Source organism: Semicossyphus pulcher, unplaced genomic scaffold, assembly GCF_022749685.1.
Source record: "Semicossyphus pulcher isolate SPU_LCO1_2020_fin unplaced genomic scaffold, fSemPul1.0.p SCAF_23, whole genome shotgun sequence".
Classification (NCBI taxonomy): domain Eukaryota; kingdom Metazoa; phylum Chordata; class Actinopteri; order Labriformes; family Labridae; genus Semicossyphus; species Semicossyphus pulcher.
The window spans coordinates 3,650,914-3,663,836 of record NW_027211697.1 but is presented as its reverse complement, the minus strand read 5'-3'; the positions used below and the strand labels follow the sequence as shown (position 1 = coordinate 3,663,836).

The window sequence follows — 12,923 nt, the reverse complement described above, 5'->3', positions numbered from 1 at the left end:
AAGTGACTGAAGAAGGTTAATATGGGAGAGAGTGATTTCGCAGTGCTGACTTTTACAAGAGGGAATGCATCCAGCCAAACACAGTGAGACAGTGAGTTACTGAAAATGAATCATATGTACTGGGTCAAAATAAAATAGTGTTAAATGGCTCACAACAAGTAATTATTAAATAAGCTAGATGTGAAAGAATTTGCTCATGCATTTTAACTTGCAATTACACACTAACACACACACAAACAAACACATATGATAACATAAAAATGCGCCTGACCTGGGATACATGCTAACGTACCCCAGGTCAGGTGCATTAGGCCTGTATGGAATCTTTGGCAAATCTGTAGCTGCGTGGGCAAAGATCCAACAACCAACATCTGTTCAACCACTGGATCACACATTTGTCTATGTATGGGCACACTCACACACAAACACCACTAAACACACACATGCACACACACATTAGTCCAGACTCAACATCTGTCCTGGTAGCCAGTCCCTTCTGGTCTCTGGTCACTGCCTCCTTTATGAGGACACACACATACACACCAATGATATATGAAGATGGACGATGCGTCTCCATCTGCTCTCATTGTCCAAAATTGAAGCCAAAATAACCTCGAGGCGGGCGCTGCCATCTTGGGCTGCATGGTGACATCATTTGGAGCCAGAGCTGTGCAGTAGAGATCAGCGGTTGGAGCCGCCTTAGCCACTTCTGCTAACCAAAACACACATTTAATTTATCGGGGGAAAAAAGCGGCAAAGATCCCACACGTTGGCGTATTTAGCAGCAGAACAGCATCTTGTGTTGGTCTGAAGCAGACGTTCACAGATATGGAAACTTCAGTGACTGTAGGGATTGTTCTAGGTTCGTCTCCTCTCGATGTTCCTCCTCTACTCTGCTAATCCAGAGCAGGGTAGAGGGAGGGAACTGTCATGTTGTCCATCTTTTTATACAGTTTATGGTAGACACGCAAATATATATGCTTTTAAAGATAGCAAATCGCATGAATGGACTGCTACCTTTTATTAGAGGTCAAGAGTAAGAGACGGGACAGAAAAGTCAACAGAAGCAGCACGAATTGAACCGTGTGTTTCCCCCATAACACAAGCTTAAATAGTTAGCATATCAGCAAATACCTGTAGTACCTTCAGTTACCAAACATAACTTACAAGGCTTAAAAATGAAATCCTGAATGGTATCAGAGTACAGGTTGATATTTCTGAAGCAGTTATGTTCTGCTCTTTATTGGACTTTGGGAAATGTTAAGAAACCACAGCCACGCATCTGTTAATCCTCATGCTGAGATTAATGCTTGAAGTCCCCTCCAGGCATGTTTAAAGGTTTAAAAAAAAAAAAAACTTCATTGAAGGGTGATTTGTGTCTGATGTGTTTCCACTTAGTTAAATCCTGTCTGCTAACTCTCCTTCATTGAAATCCAGAATCCAGAATAGGCGAATGTGTTTTAAAGTCATTCTCACACTTAATATGCGTAATCGAGCCAGAAGTTAGGCTAATTATAATGTCACCAAATCATCTCATACATCAACATGTTATAATGAGATTTAGTGTCAGCACAGACAAACTTCCTCCCCTTTCTGCAGATGAATGTGACGACAGCTTTCTAGTGTCAAACTTTGCACATAGATCATTCTGCTCGGTGAAACTCAAACAGCCAAGACAAGTAACAATAAGCTGAAGTCTTTTCAGAGTGGGGGGAATTCAAAGGTATAGACTAACAATGCATCCAAGAATAATGCTGACTTTATTAAAATTTCTTCTGCATAGATGATAAACTGGTGAGGATACTGACCTTTTGCCTGGGACATGTAGCTTTAGCTTCAGTCTTTTATTGCCTGATTTCATGTACTAAGGCCCTTTCTCTTTAAAAAAGAAAAAGAAAAAGGCAGCTGAAAACAATAGGCCTGTGTTCACAAAGCACCTTTTTACTAAACAAAACCAATGCAGTTCAGCGTTTTCTGCGCAAAAACATCCTCGGCATCAGCTGTTTTTTGACACGGCACTCACAGCACCCTTAGTTAAAAATAGTTCAACTTTTGGAACAACGCCGTGCTCGTCAATATCACTTCTCCCAGACCAATCAAAATCAAAAAGGGGCGGGCACTGGTTTAGCTCAGTCGGAAGAGCAGGCGCCCCATGTACAGAGGCTACAATCCTCATCGCACTAATAGCAGGTTCGACTTCCTGTCTGTTGATCATTTGGTGCATGTCATCCTCCACTCTCTCCTCCCCATATTTGCTGTCTCTCTACAGCTGTCCTATGAATAAAGGCAAAAAGCCAAAAAATAATGAAGGGGCGGGATTAACATTGTCAGCAACAATGGCGGAGGAAAAGCTAATTCTATCGTTTTTTCAAAGGGAAAATTTCCAGGAGTAGAGCTGCTGCTTACGCTAAGACACGATTCCTTTTCATTGTTTTTGTTTCCTTTGTAAAATTTCCGTGACTAAAAGCAAATATTAAGCCTACAGAGCGATATAAAACAGACTTAACAGTCACTACCAAGGGAAGCAGAACTGCAGCCAGACAACGTTCGTAACCTAGCAACTGTAAGCGCAGGTGAGAAGCGCTCTAAAATTGAGGTTGTGGGCGCTGCTATCACAAAAAACGCTGTTAGTGGACACAGGCCTTTATGGTCAGGCGAAGAAAGCATTTCCGAGATTAAAGGACTGTATCCAAGTATCTAAGTACAGTCAGTTATTCATCCACTGGTGTTTGGCAAATGTGAGAAATCAGCTAGAGTGAAAAAAAATTCTGTAACAAAGTTCTAAATTATAACCCATAAGAGACCTAAGGGTGTGTCAGCGTACGACACATTTTCCCAAGCCGTGAACACACCTGAACTGTGTCACAGGCCTGTTTTTAGCCACCTGCACTCACAGAGCAAGAGCACCAGCATTCATTCACAAAGTCCCAAGGCGATGCTAAATGTATTCACTGTGGGAGCAGGGAGGAACGTTTCTAAGAGCCTCTCATGTCGAGTACAGTAGAAACCTTGTCTGGAACATGTTAGTTTAAGTTTCGGAGCTGAGTCTGAAAAATACATAATTTCCTGCCTTTATTAGCAGCTCAAACATTCATCTGAAGCCCTAAGAATATATCCAATGTTACGAATTCAGGGTGTGAGTGGAAAAATCCTGCAACGCAAAGAGAAAGCACAGTCGGACTCTGCAGCAGCTCTTTAAGACACACACACACACCTTTGCAAGCTTGCACACACCTACACATGCATACAGCTACTGTACGAGTTACATAAAAATTCTCTAATGACACGGCTCAGCTGTCTGTTTCTCTTTCTGTTGTTATCTATTTCCTCTAGTTCATATCTCTGAGATCGCAGTCTGCAGGAGATGTACGTTTGTGTGTGTGCGTGTGTGAGCGTGACAACTTTTGCCCCCTGTCTGCAATGCCCGACTTACACTGATAATGTAAATTCCAACAGAGTCTGTACCTCTCTGTGCCAGTCCTATGATGGTGGGGGACATTTGTGTGTGTGCGCGCGCGTGTGTGTTATAAGCCACTACAGCAGGTGGTTAATGCCACCTCTATAATCGAGACTGATTGTGCACGGGAGGTCCCACCCCGCTGCCCTTCTCATTTTGTGGGTGGTCTTTCTATCCAGACTAAACCACTTACCCCCCTTCCCCTCTCATCCAGTTAATCTGCCGCGTAGCTACAATATAATAGAAAAGAAGAGAATAGACGTCTTGGTATTCAGCATTAACTGTCATCACACTTCATACGGCATATGGCACTTAATCTATTTCTGTCCCACCTTGTTGCTGCTCCTCCTTATTCTCACCTCCACCCTCATTAACATTTATCTTCCTTTGCTCTCCTCTCTCTCTCTTGCTAATCACTTCCTAAACATCCTGGTTACCTTTCCTTTTTTTTCCTGTTGCTTGTATCATTTTGTGCCTTTCCTTTCCTTCCCTCCTTTCTTGTCCCTTGCTTCCATTTCTTGCCATCTTCTTTCCTTCCTGTTGTTGTCTTGTCCTGTTCTGACCTGTCCTTTTCCTTTCTTTTTCTGTCTTGTCCTCTTCTTTTTAGTCATGTTGTCCTTTCCTTTCCCGTGCTTCCACTTCTTTTCCTCTCCAGTCTTCTTCTTTCCTTTCCTTTCAGTTCCTCTTTCTGTCTTTCCTGACCTTACCTGACCTGTTTTTGCTTCCCTTTTTCTGATCCTTTCTTTTCTTTTCCTTTCCTTTGCTTTCCTTTTTCTTCTGTTATATGCCTTTCCTTACCAGTTATTTAATTCCCTCGACTTTCTGGTAATTTTCCCTTACTTCCTTTTCCTGTCCTTTTCCTGTCCTCTTCTTTCCTTTCCTTTCCTGTCCTGTTTTTTCTTTCCTATCCCGTCCTTCGGCCATAACCCATCCTTTCCCCTCCTCCCATCTCCTCACTTCACCTGTGCTCTCCTTTTCTCCCTGAACTTGCCACTGACCCATTAAACTATGTGGATGTTATTTTTGGTGCAGTGCATCGTGAGATGAGTAAGTGCGTGCGTGCGTGCGCGTGTGTGTGTAAGAATGACAGACCAAGAGTTTTAATGTCTGCAATAAAAGTGAGGTGAAAATGATGCTGCTCAGCTATCCCTCTGTTTCATCACCTTGTTCCCTTGTTCTCTCTTTCATCACCCCTCCCCCACCCGTCCCACCGCATCAAATACAAATCATCCCCTCCTCCTTTATATCGCTCACTCTTCCTGTTTCTCTTTCTTCTGTCTATTTTCTGGAGCACCGTTCCCATTTCCACAAAGCCAAAGTATCCATCCACCTCTCTTTCTCTCCCCCATCTGTTCTGTAATTCAATCACTGAGGCAGTCAGCAGAGACCTGAGTGATGATGTTTTGGAGGAAAGTGCAGAGAACTCAGCCAGCCAATACTCCACTTTCTCAATATTATTGTTTCTAATTCCATTTTCAAGATAAAACTCAAAATCCATAAACCCAGGTTAGCATATTTGCTAAGTCCTAATGTATATATTGGCTAAAATGAACCGCTTTAGGTACACTTGACTGACTCGCTCTGACAGTATTATTATGAACAGGGAGCAGTTTCTCTGACAAGTAGCTGTGCTGCTGGCATTCTATTGAACAGAGAAGAAATCCTGCTGTAATAAACCCCCACACTTTATGCCATCACTTCAAGGCTCTCTGAGATGATATAAAAGAGAAATACCCCCAACACACACATCAATCACGTCGTCCACCTCATCTCTTCTAAAGGACCTGCTAGATGTGGTAGGATCATCGTACATTAAAATCAGCAAAGGAAATGTGAACAAAATTTGGTGCAATTTGCATTTAAGAAAAATTGCACAACAATAATTGATCTTTATCGATACTCTTATCAATACTACTCTCCATTATTTGCTGCAAAAAATAAAGATGTCTGATAATGTGCCTCTGGAAGGGGGGTTGTAACTGCCGTTAAGGGCTGTGGTCATCTTTCTACAACAACAGTTAACATTAACAGTGAATGCAGTAACAGTAACAATCACATACAATACAAAAATGGTTTCCTGGCTGTCATGGCAACTCAATATTCACTCTCTGGCGAGCTATCACTTACTAGCGTACCTAAACTAACTGGACTCCACAGTATTGAAGGGAAGTCCTTAACAGTAAACTTGGTGACAGCTCCGAGACATTCTGCTGTTTTTGTCATTTTCCCTCGTTTAGCGATGGAGAGTGGGTTTAACTTAAGGTGTCTGACTTCTGCTAACATTACCCTCTGCAGATGAAGCTGGGGCTGCTGCTTGACAGACGCTGTCTATGGATTCAATTGGAACATAACTTAGAAGTGCTAATAACCGAAGCTAGCTAACAACAGTGACTGAATAACTACAGACTTATTTATAAGAACCTGGCATTTTAACTGCAAACGTTTGGTGTTCATTATCTTGCCCAAGGATACTTGAACCTGGAGACTGAAGGAGCTGGGGATCGACACACTGACCTTCTGATTGGGCGACCTACTCTACCTCTGAGCTGTAGCCACCAACTGAGTTTGCTTAGGCCCAGCAGGTGGCTGTGCTTGCAATACAGGAGGAAACCCTGTATTTTAAGGGAATAGGAGGTTAGATGAGTTGTAGGAAATGAAAGAATTTGTATTCTTTTAGCTTGAGTTTGACTATAATGATAAAAGGTCTCTTACAAGAGATTTTTTATCTGTATTGTTCACCCATTTATGGATGTGCAATACAAGTACTGAATTCATCCTCCCCCACTGGCTGTTGAGGGTAGACTTTTCAATATGTAAATATAACAAGCTTAAAGCGTATAGCTTATATAACAAGTTCAAAGCCCGACTTTGTGCTTTTACATTTATCCATTTGACTCTGTAGATTCTGACTGTACAGATGAACATGTAATCCTTTAATTCAAACTAAAGCATGACTAAAGCATGAAAAAGGCTAGAGAAATGTGATATGATTTTTTATATAACTCATTTATAAGGCTTCTGCGCTTTGGGCACTACGCCACATATTCTCCTTCTTCACACCATTTTTCTCTCAGCGAAGCATGTAGTCGCAGACAGAGCACAGTTAACCAATATGAAGACTCTGACTGACAGTATGTGAAGCTTCCTCTCTGCTCGCCTGCCTGCTCCTTTGTGAATGTGCACTGGTGTGGATGCAATCATCTGCTCTACTCCTCTGCCAGCCTTGCACATCAACGCAGAGAGATGGGGGAGAGGGAGACAGGGGGGTTGTTTCTAGTAAGGTCCTCAAGCGTTAGCATCTCTCCTGGCTTCAATGAAAGAAAAGGAAGCAGGCAGATAGCGCTGTGTAGCGATGGAAGCCTAAGTCAGTCTCTCATTGCAGTAAACAGAGAGAGGTCATTTCACTGATGCAACAGACACACAAGCAGATCTATTTCCCCATCATGCACACACACATAGCCTTTAATGACACAAAATAAACAACCATCAATACAGATTACACCCCCTGCCTTGACACTCAAACACTAAAACAGCCCATTAACAAACACAGGCCTCAGGTCACACTCAAGGTCTGCTCCATGTACACACACACACACACACTCGTGACCTCGTCTAGGGCCATGTGCAGAGGAGACGCTGACAGCAAACTGATGAAGACCCTCCAGATGGCAACAGATGTGTCTGCATGTGTGTGTGCGTGCATGTGTGTGCCTGTATCTGTGATGCAGGTGAATATGTGCAGGCTGTTGGTCTGGCCTGAGTGGGAGTAAATGAGTTGCAGCAGGGCAGAGCCTTTGCCAGAACACATTAAATATACACACACACACACACACACACTTACAGACACACAAAACCAAACCAAATCCTACCTGCTCCTTCACATACATACAGATGTCTGTGCACACACAATTCAACCACACAACCATCTTTTGCCACTTCAAAACACACACACACACACACACACACACACACACACACACACACACACACACACAGCTGTCCTGTGAGCTTGGTGTTTAATACTAGATGACAAACAGGTCTGTGTTAACATCAGCCTGGCGTTACACTTCCCTGCTGTTTGTCTGGGACTCGGAGCTCCACTCTGTCATTACTGCCTGGTCGCTTCTTTCTGCCCTGTTTGGTTTTTGTTTTTGTTTTTCTGCTGAAAGAACGGACCACTGTCCGCCTCATGTAATATCAGTGTCCTGCAGACGCTCTGCAGGCAATCTCCCAAAGCACGCCGCTTTTCAGGAACTGAGAGAAACCTGTTTTCAGCCACAAATGAAATTTCACAAAGCATGACTTTATACACAAAGCTGTTTCTGTGGAGCGTCAGCAGCCAATTACTCAGATCATACAATAAAGTGTGAAGCTGAAAAAGGCAGGGCTCTGCTCTACAGAAGAAGAAGAGGGAGGGAGCAACGACAAGGCTAAGCGAGGACTGACCTTGATGGTTTGTTTAAACCTTCATTTAAGGCAAGATGACTCTTTCAAACACACACACAAGTGTAAGTTATAGAAGGGCAAACCCCAAGATGTGACAATCAATTGTCAGCAAGTGATGTGACGATGACAAGTGATTACGTGTTTATCGGGGAGTGATGGTGGTCTGTATCATTAGCTGCCAGATGAATGATTGATTGTCATATTTATACTGCTCCATTAAATATGATAGGAAACACGAGTATACAGGAAGTGGACAGAACAACAGGAATACTTGGCAATAACACAAGATGTATTTAAGGCATGCAGCTGTTTAAAGGCTATTCCAACAAAGGTCTTGAGCCACCTGTATTGGACTACATTAAAGTACTCAGATATAGAAGTTAAAGTATCATACCTTTTACCAGCTTAAGAGTCGAAATACGAGTTCTCATTCTGCAGAATAATAGGGCAATTATAAAGAATGTGAAAATGCTAATACTCACATAAAGTAAAAGTAAGTAAAAAATTGGAGGCTACTTAACTTTTGTACTAGAACATTTATCACTTCATGCACTTTCCTTGTGTTATAAGACAATAATTTGTCGCAAACTAAGAAACTCTCAAACCTAGCATCATGTTGAATCAACGTCTCCTCACACATGAGAAGTGAGCATCCGGGTTTGAACTGTGATACATCAAAGAGTCATTCTTCTACGTTATTTTGTCCCAGTGTGGTTCAGATTTCTTAACAAAGCACAACACATTTAGCTCTGACTCAACTGTTTTTAATAAGACACATTAATGTTTCCTTCAGGGAGCAGCAAAGTACATTCTGTATGTTATAATTACAAGACGTAATAAATACTGCGCATGGTTTCAAGCTGCTACCTCTTTCACGTTCATGGCAATGTGTATGCACTTACTGTGTGTTTTTAGTCTGTATTTGATGTACTACACAGCAGCCTGAGAGGGGCCTGCAGCTGAAGTGCACTTCACTGTAGCCTAAAGGTCATTTTGTGACAAGCTTTTATACATAATGTACTCCACTGAGTACCACAGACACTATTTTGGGCTGTACCTGAATATGCCGGACCCTATCAACCCTCTTTTTCATCAAAGGATGTCTGTATTTGCACCAGACTATAGTCTGGAGATTATCTTAAATCCTCTGGGTTTCCTGTATGTACTCTGCTCCACTGTAGCCTGCAGACTTTTATTTGGGCGCCTGCCGGCATGCAGTGCGCCCCACTGATTCCTACAAACTGTTTTGAGGCCATGTGCTGTACTCTACTGAGTCCTGGAGAGTGAGCTTTGCCATCTGCGGCGGAGCAGCGTTCAAGTGAGCTCGGTAAAAAACAAGACCCCCAAAAAAGTGACGTATTCTGTGTTTCCTAAAATTAGATTCAAGCAAAATCACTTAGACACGTTATAAAATACTACATTAAATGTATTTTCTGATACAGATATAAGAAAATGTATACACTCTTCTTCTGTGTTTGCTCTTCTAAGGTCTATTCCTGAAAAATAAAATCACAAAGAAAGGATTTAGTATTTTGGCTAGATGAGGACACAAGTATTGAACCCGCATTAACTCCTTTATGGGCGTATAAAAGTCAATTAAAGGTCCAACACGGGTGTGGTAGAGGTCTAATTTTCTAGAATTAGCTATTCAGTCTCAATATTGGTCAAAATATAGAATGTTTAGAATAAGAATAATGCTCTTATTTATTTAATTCAAAGTGAAACTATCACATGCATTAAATATATATTTCAGGAAGAATATTGTTCATTAATTACGGCTCTATTATTCAAATGAGGTCCACCTGCTGCCTGGACAGCACTGGGTCACCGGCTGCAAACCCTCCTGACTGGAGCAGTTCAATTGAGAACCAGTCACATGATGGGTGGGCTGCAGCTACTGTAGCAGCTTTTTTTTTTCTTAAATGCATTCCAAAACTCAATTAGTGACTGTGTCTAAGCATAAATATTGCAAATTACATCTGCAGAAACTGCAACTCATGCAGCTGTGCCCCCTGCAGCATGTGTCCCCGTCTGCTGATAACTGTATCAGCTGGGTATTCATAAGCAGGAGTATCAGAATGGCAGCTAACAGCCTCTACAGAATGATCTATCTGCAGCCCTCGCTGGCTTCACTCTGTATTGCCCACACATTAGAGTGGGCTGTGGAAGCAAAACATTGTTGGATACTGTAGTGCTTTATTGCCTGCAGAAATTAAACAAGTAAAGGAGCAGAGAGTCACACAGAGCAGAGAAAGCAGAAGAGAAGTGACTCACTTTGACAAGGTTTAACCCACCCATGTTTGAAGCCCTGTATGCATGTGCTGTGTTTGTCATTGGAGTTGATGTTGACCCTTTACAATCACAAGGCCACCGACAGCATCCCTCACTTGTGTGTGAGACAGGGTCACACAGATCCCTCATCCAAAAAAACAATACTCTCCCCCTCCCTGTATCCCTCCCACTTTCTCCAACTCTGCTGCAGTGCTCTCAGACAGGGGTCTCAAGATGGGCTGTCAGTCTCCAATCACACCACTAATCTTCTCTGATACACCCTGATGCATGCAAGCCCTCATCTCTCTCCATCCCGCCCTCTCAATCACACACACACACACACACACACACACACACACACACACACACACACACACATGCACACACATTTACATCATCACCCTCAGTTAGGTAATGGTAATGGTATGTGAGAAATATCATCACACAACCGTGGAGGGGTGGGTTTCAATAAAAAAAAATAGCTGTGTTTTTATCTTGTGCAATAGATCAGAATAGAATGCCTTACTTGCTTTCCCTGGCCGGGGCCTTTGCAGCAGCTTCTGCACGGTGAGCAGGTCCTCGGTCTTCACCGCCTGCAGCAGTTCCTGGTCCTTCCCCATCTTCCGCTCTGAGCCGCTCTACTCCCGTAGCATCCTCCGACACAGCGGCGCTTCAGCCCAGCCTCACCGCGGAGGGTGCGTCCACCGCGGCCACGAACAGCCTCCCTCCTCCCCCCTGGTTCCCAACTAGATGAGACCCCCTAGATTTCTGGCATACGGCATACGATGGGGTGAGGGAGGCAGGAAAAAAGAGGGAGAGAGGGAGGGATAGACTCGGTAGGATGGAGAGATGCTCTCAGGTTCCCCTAGCTTAGTGCAGCGCTCCTGGACGGGGATTTGACCGGGTTTTGTTGGACCGCTCTAGATTCCAGTAACAGCGCACTGGCGTCGCGTGCGTGATATTTTCACGGTGGGGTATCGTTTCCACGGTTTTCGCGGTCCTCATCTGGAGGCTGATCGCTTTCCCTTGCAGCTGCGCTCCACAATCACGAACGGAAGACAGCGCCGATCCTCGCGGAGGGAGGGAGACGTCAAGCGGACTGATGTAGCGAGAAGCCTCGCGGGCTCAGACACTGAATGATTGTGCGTTTTAAAATCGGGTGCGCGCGGTGTCTGTATCTCCCGAGGTTGTGCCGCTCTCGTGCTCTGCGTCGTAAACACAATCCAGGGCTGCTGCTGCTGCTACTGCAGCCATCGCTCCGCGTGCGCTCGGGCTCTGTATTTGGTAATGATTTTCTCCGCGTGGGGGCAGGGGTAGTGAGGGGGGCACGTACACGCGCCCGCGCGCTCTACAGCTGGCCCAGCTCGTACCGCTAAATGGCTCGTGCTGCAACTTGGGGGCGGACCAGGAGCGAGGTGCTCTCCCGCCTCCTTTTTCATCTCTTTGGCTCTGTTTCTATGGCCCTCTCTCGCTGATTTCAGGAGCTGCAGAGATTTACTCAGCTGCCAAGGAAGGAACAGACAAAGTGAATAAACAATGTGTCCATCTCTCTTCTTTTTATTGGCTCGATATACGTTTATGAGGCTGTTTTTGCTGGACCTACATCATAGCTAATTCCCAAGTGATGTCAGAGTTAAATGTTATCTATTATATTTAGCACACATTGTCTGAGCTAGTGATTTCTGGTCTTCCTTTACATTACATAAAGAGACACCTCAGGGCCTCCTGAGCAGGGGCTTAGCTAGGAATTCTGGTTCCCCTTAAAGAATGCCCATCTCCACTTCCCCTTTTTCTCGACTACCAAGCAGTAACGCCCGCTGCGTCATATTACACAAAAAAATTGAGAAACTAACAGGAAAACAAGAATAGGAGTGTCTAGCCACGCTCTTTGAGGATGTATACAAATATAAAAATGAACAAAATAAATTATATTGTGTTGGAAAGTTGGAAAGCTATGGGATCGCTAAAATCACCAGGAAACATCCTTTGGGAAGCATGGATATATGTATAAAATTCCATGGCCATGCAGCAGATAGGCTAGTTGTTCAAAGAGTTTAGTCTAAACCAAAGTGGTGGACCTAGCAACCAACAAAGCCATCACTAAATCCATGCAGCTATTGCTAAAATGGATTAGCATTCCAGAAATAGAATTTCAGAAGTATCAACAAATTGGTGCAAAAAAAAATTCTACAAGTCATCAGGTCTTTATGAAGATATACACATATCGATGAATTGAAGTCCATCTGCGGCTTGTTAAATTACAGCGTGCTTTACTTGTTTGGTGATCCTTTCACTTTTCATCTTGAAAGTTCCTCAGGTTGAAACTTCAAATGGTCAAGAACTGTTTCCAAATCGGGCCCACCTGCAAAGCTAATGACATTCCCATCAGCCTTTAATTCCCATGAAAGGACTGTATTATGGAGCAATTACTGAAGTGACATTGAAGTGTGTACTTTCCACTTGGATCATTCTGTACAGTATATCACACTGCTCGGAGAGGGGCATGTAACTTCCTTATTAAAATGCAAGTATAAACTCTTCTAGGCTATAAAATAAATTAACCTTTCAGTATAATATTTCAGTATGTTCAAGAATGATGGATGTCGTTTTCTTTCCTTTTTGAAAGGGTCTGAAGAATCCCTTCTGTTTAGCTACACTGTTTAAATATTTAATTTAGTTTGCCCAATCTTTTTTTGATGCATCTGTATTTGGGAAATATGTTTATTCCTTTTTATGCAAACAGTTGGAT

General features: G+C 43.2%; 1 protein-coding gene across 1 annotated transcript in view; it reads right to left on the bottom strand.

Annotated features, from left to right (window-relative positions):
- The window catches only part of caskin1 (CASK interacting protein 1), a 113,163-nt gene extending 101,879 nt beyond the window's left edge, over positions 1-11,284 (bottom strand). Inside the window, exon 1 of the mRNA XM_069673958.1 lies at positions 10,701-11,284. Within this exon, the coding sequence (XP_069530059.1) occupies positions 10,701-10,794 (94 nt within the window). The 5' untranslated portion in view covers positions 10,795-11,284. The remainder of the gene's footprint in view (positions 1-10,700) is intronic.
- Between the last annotated feature and the right edge of the window lie 1,639 nt (positions 11,285-12,923).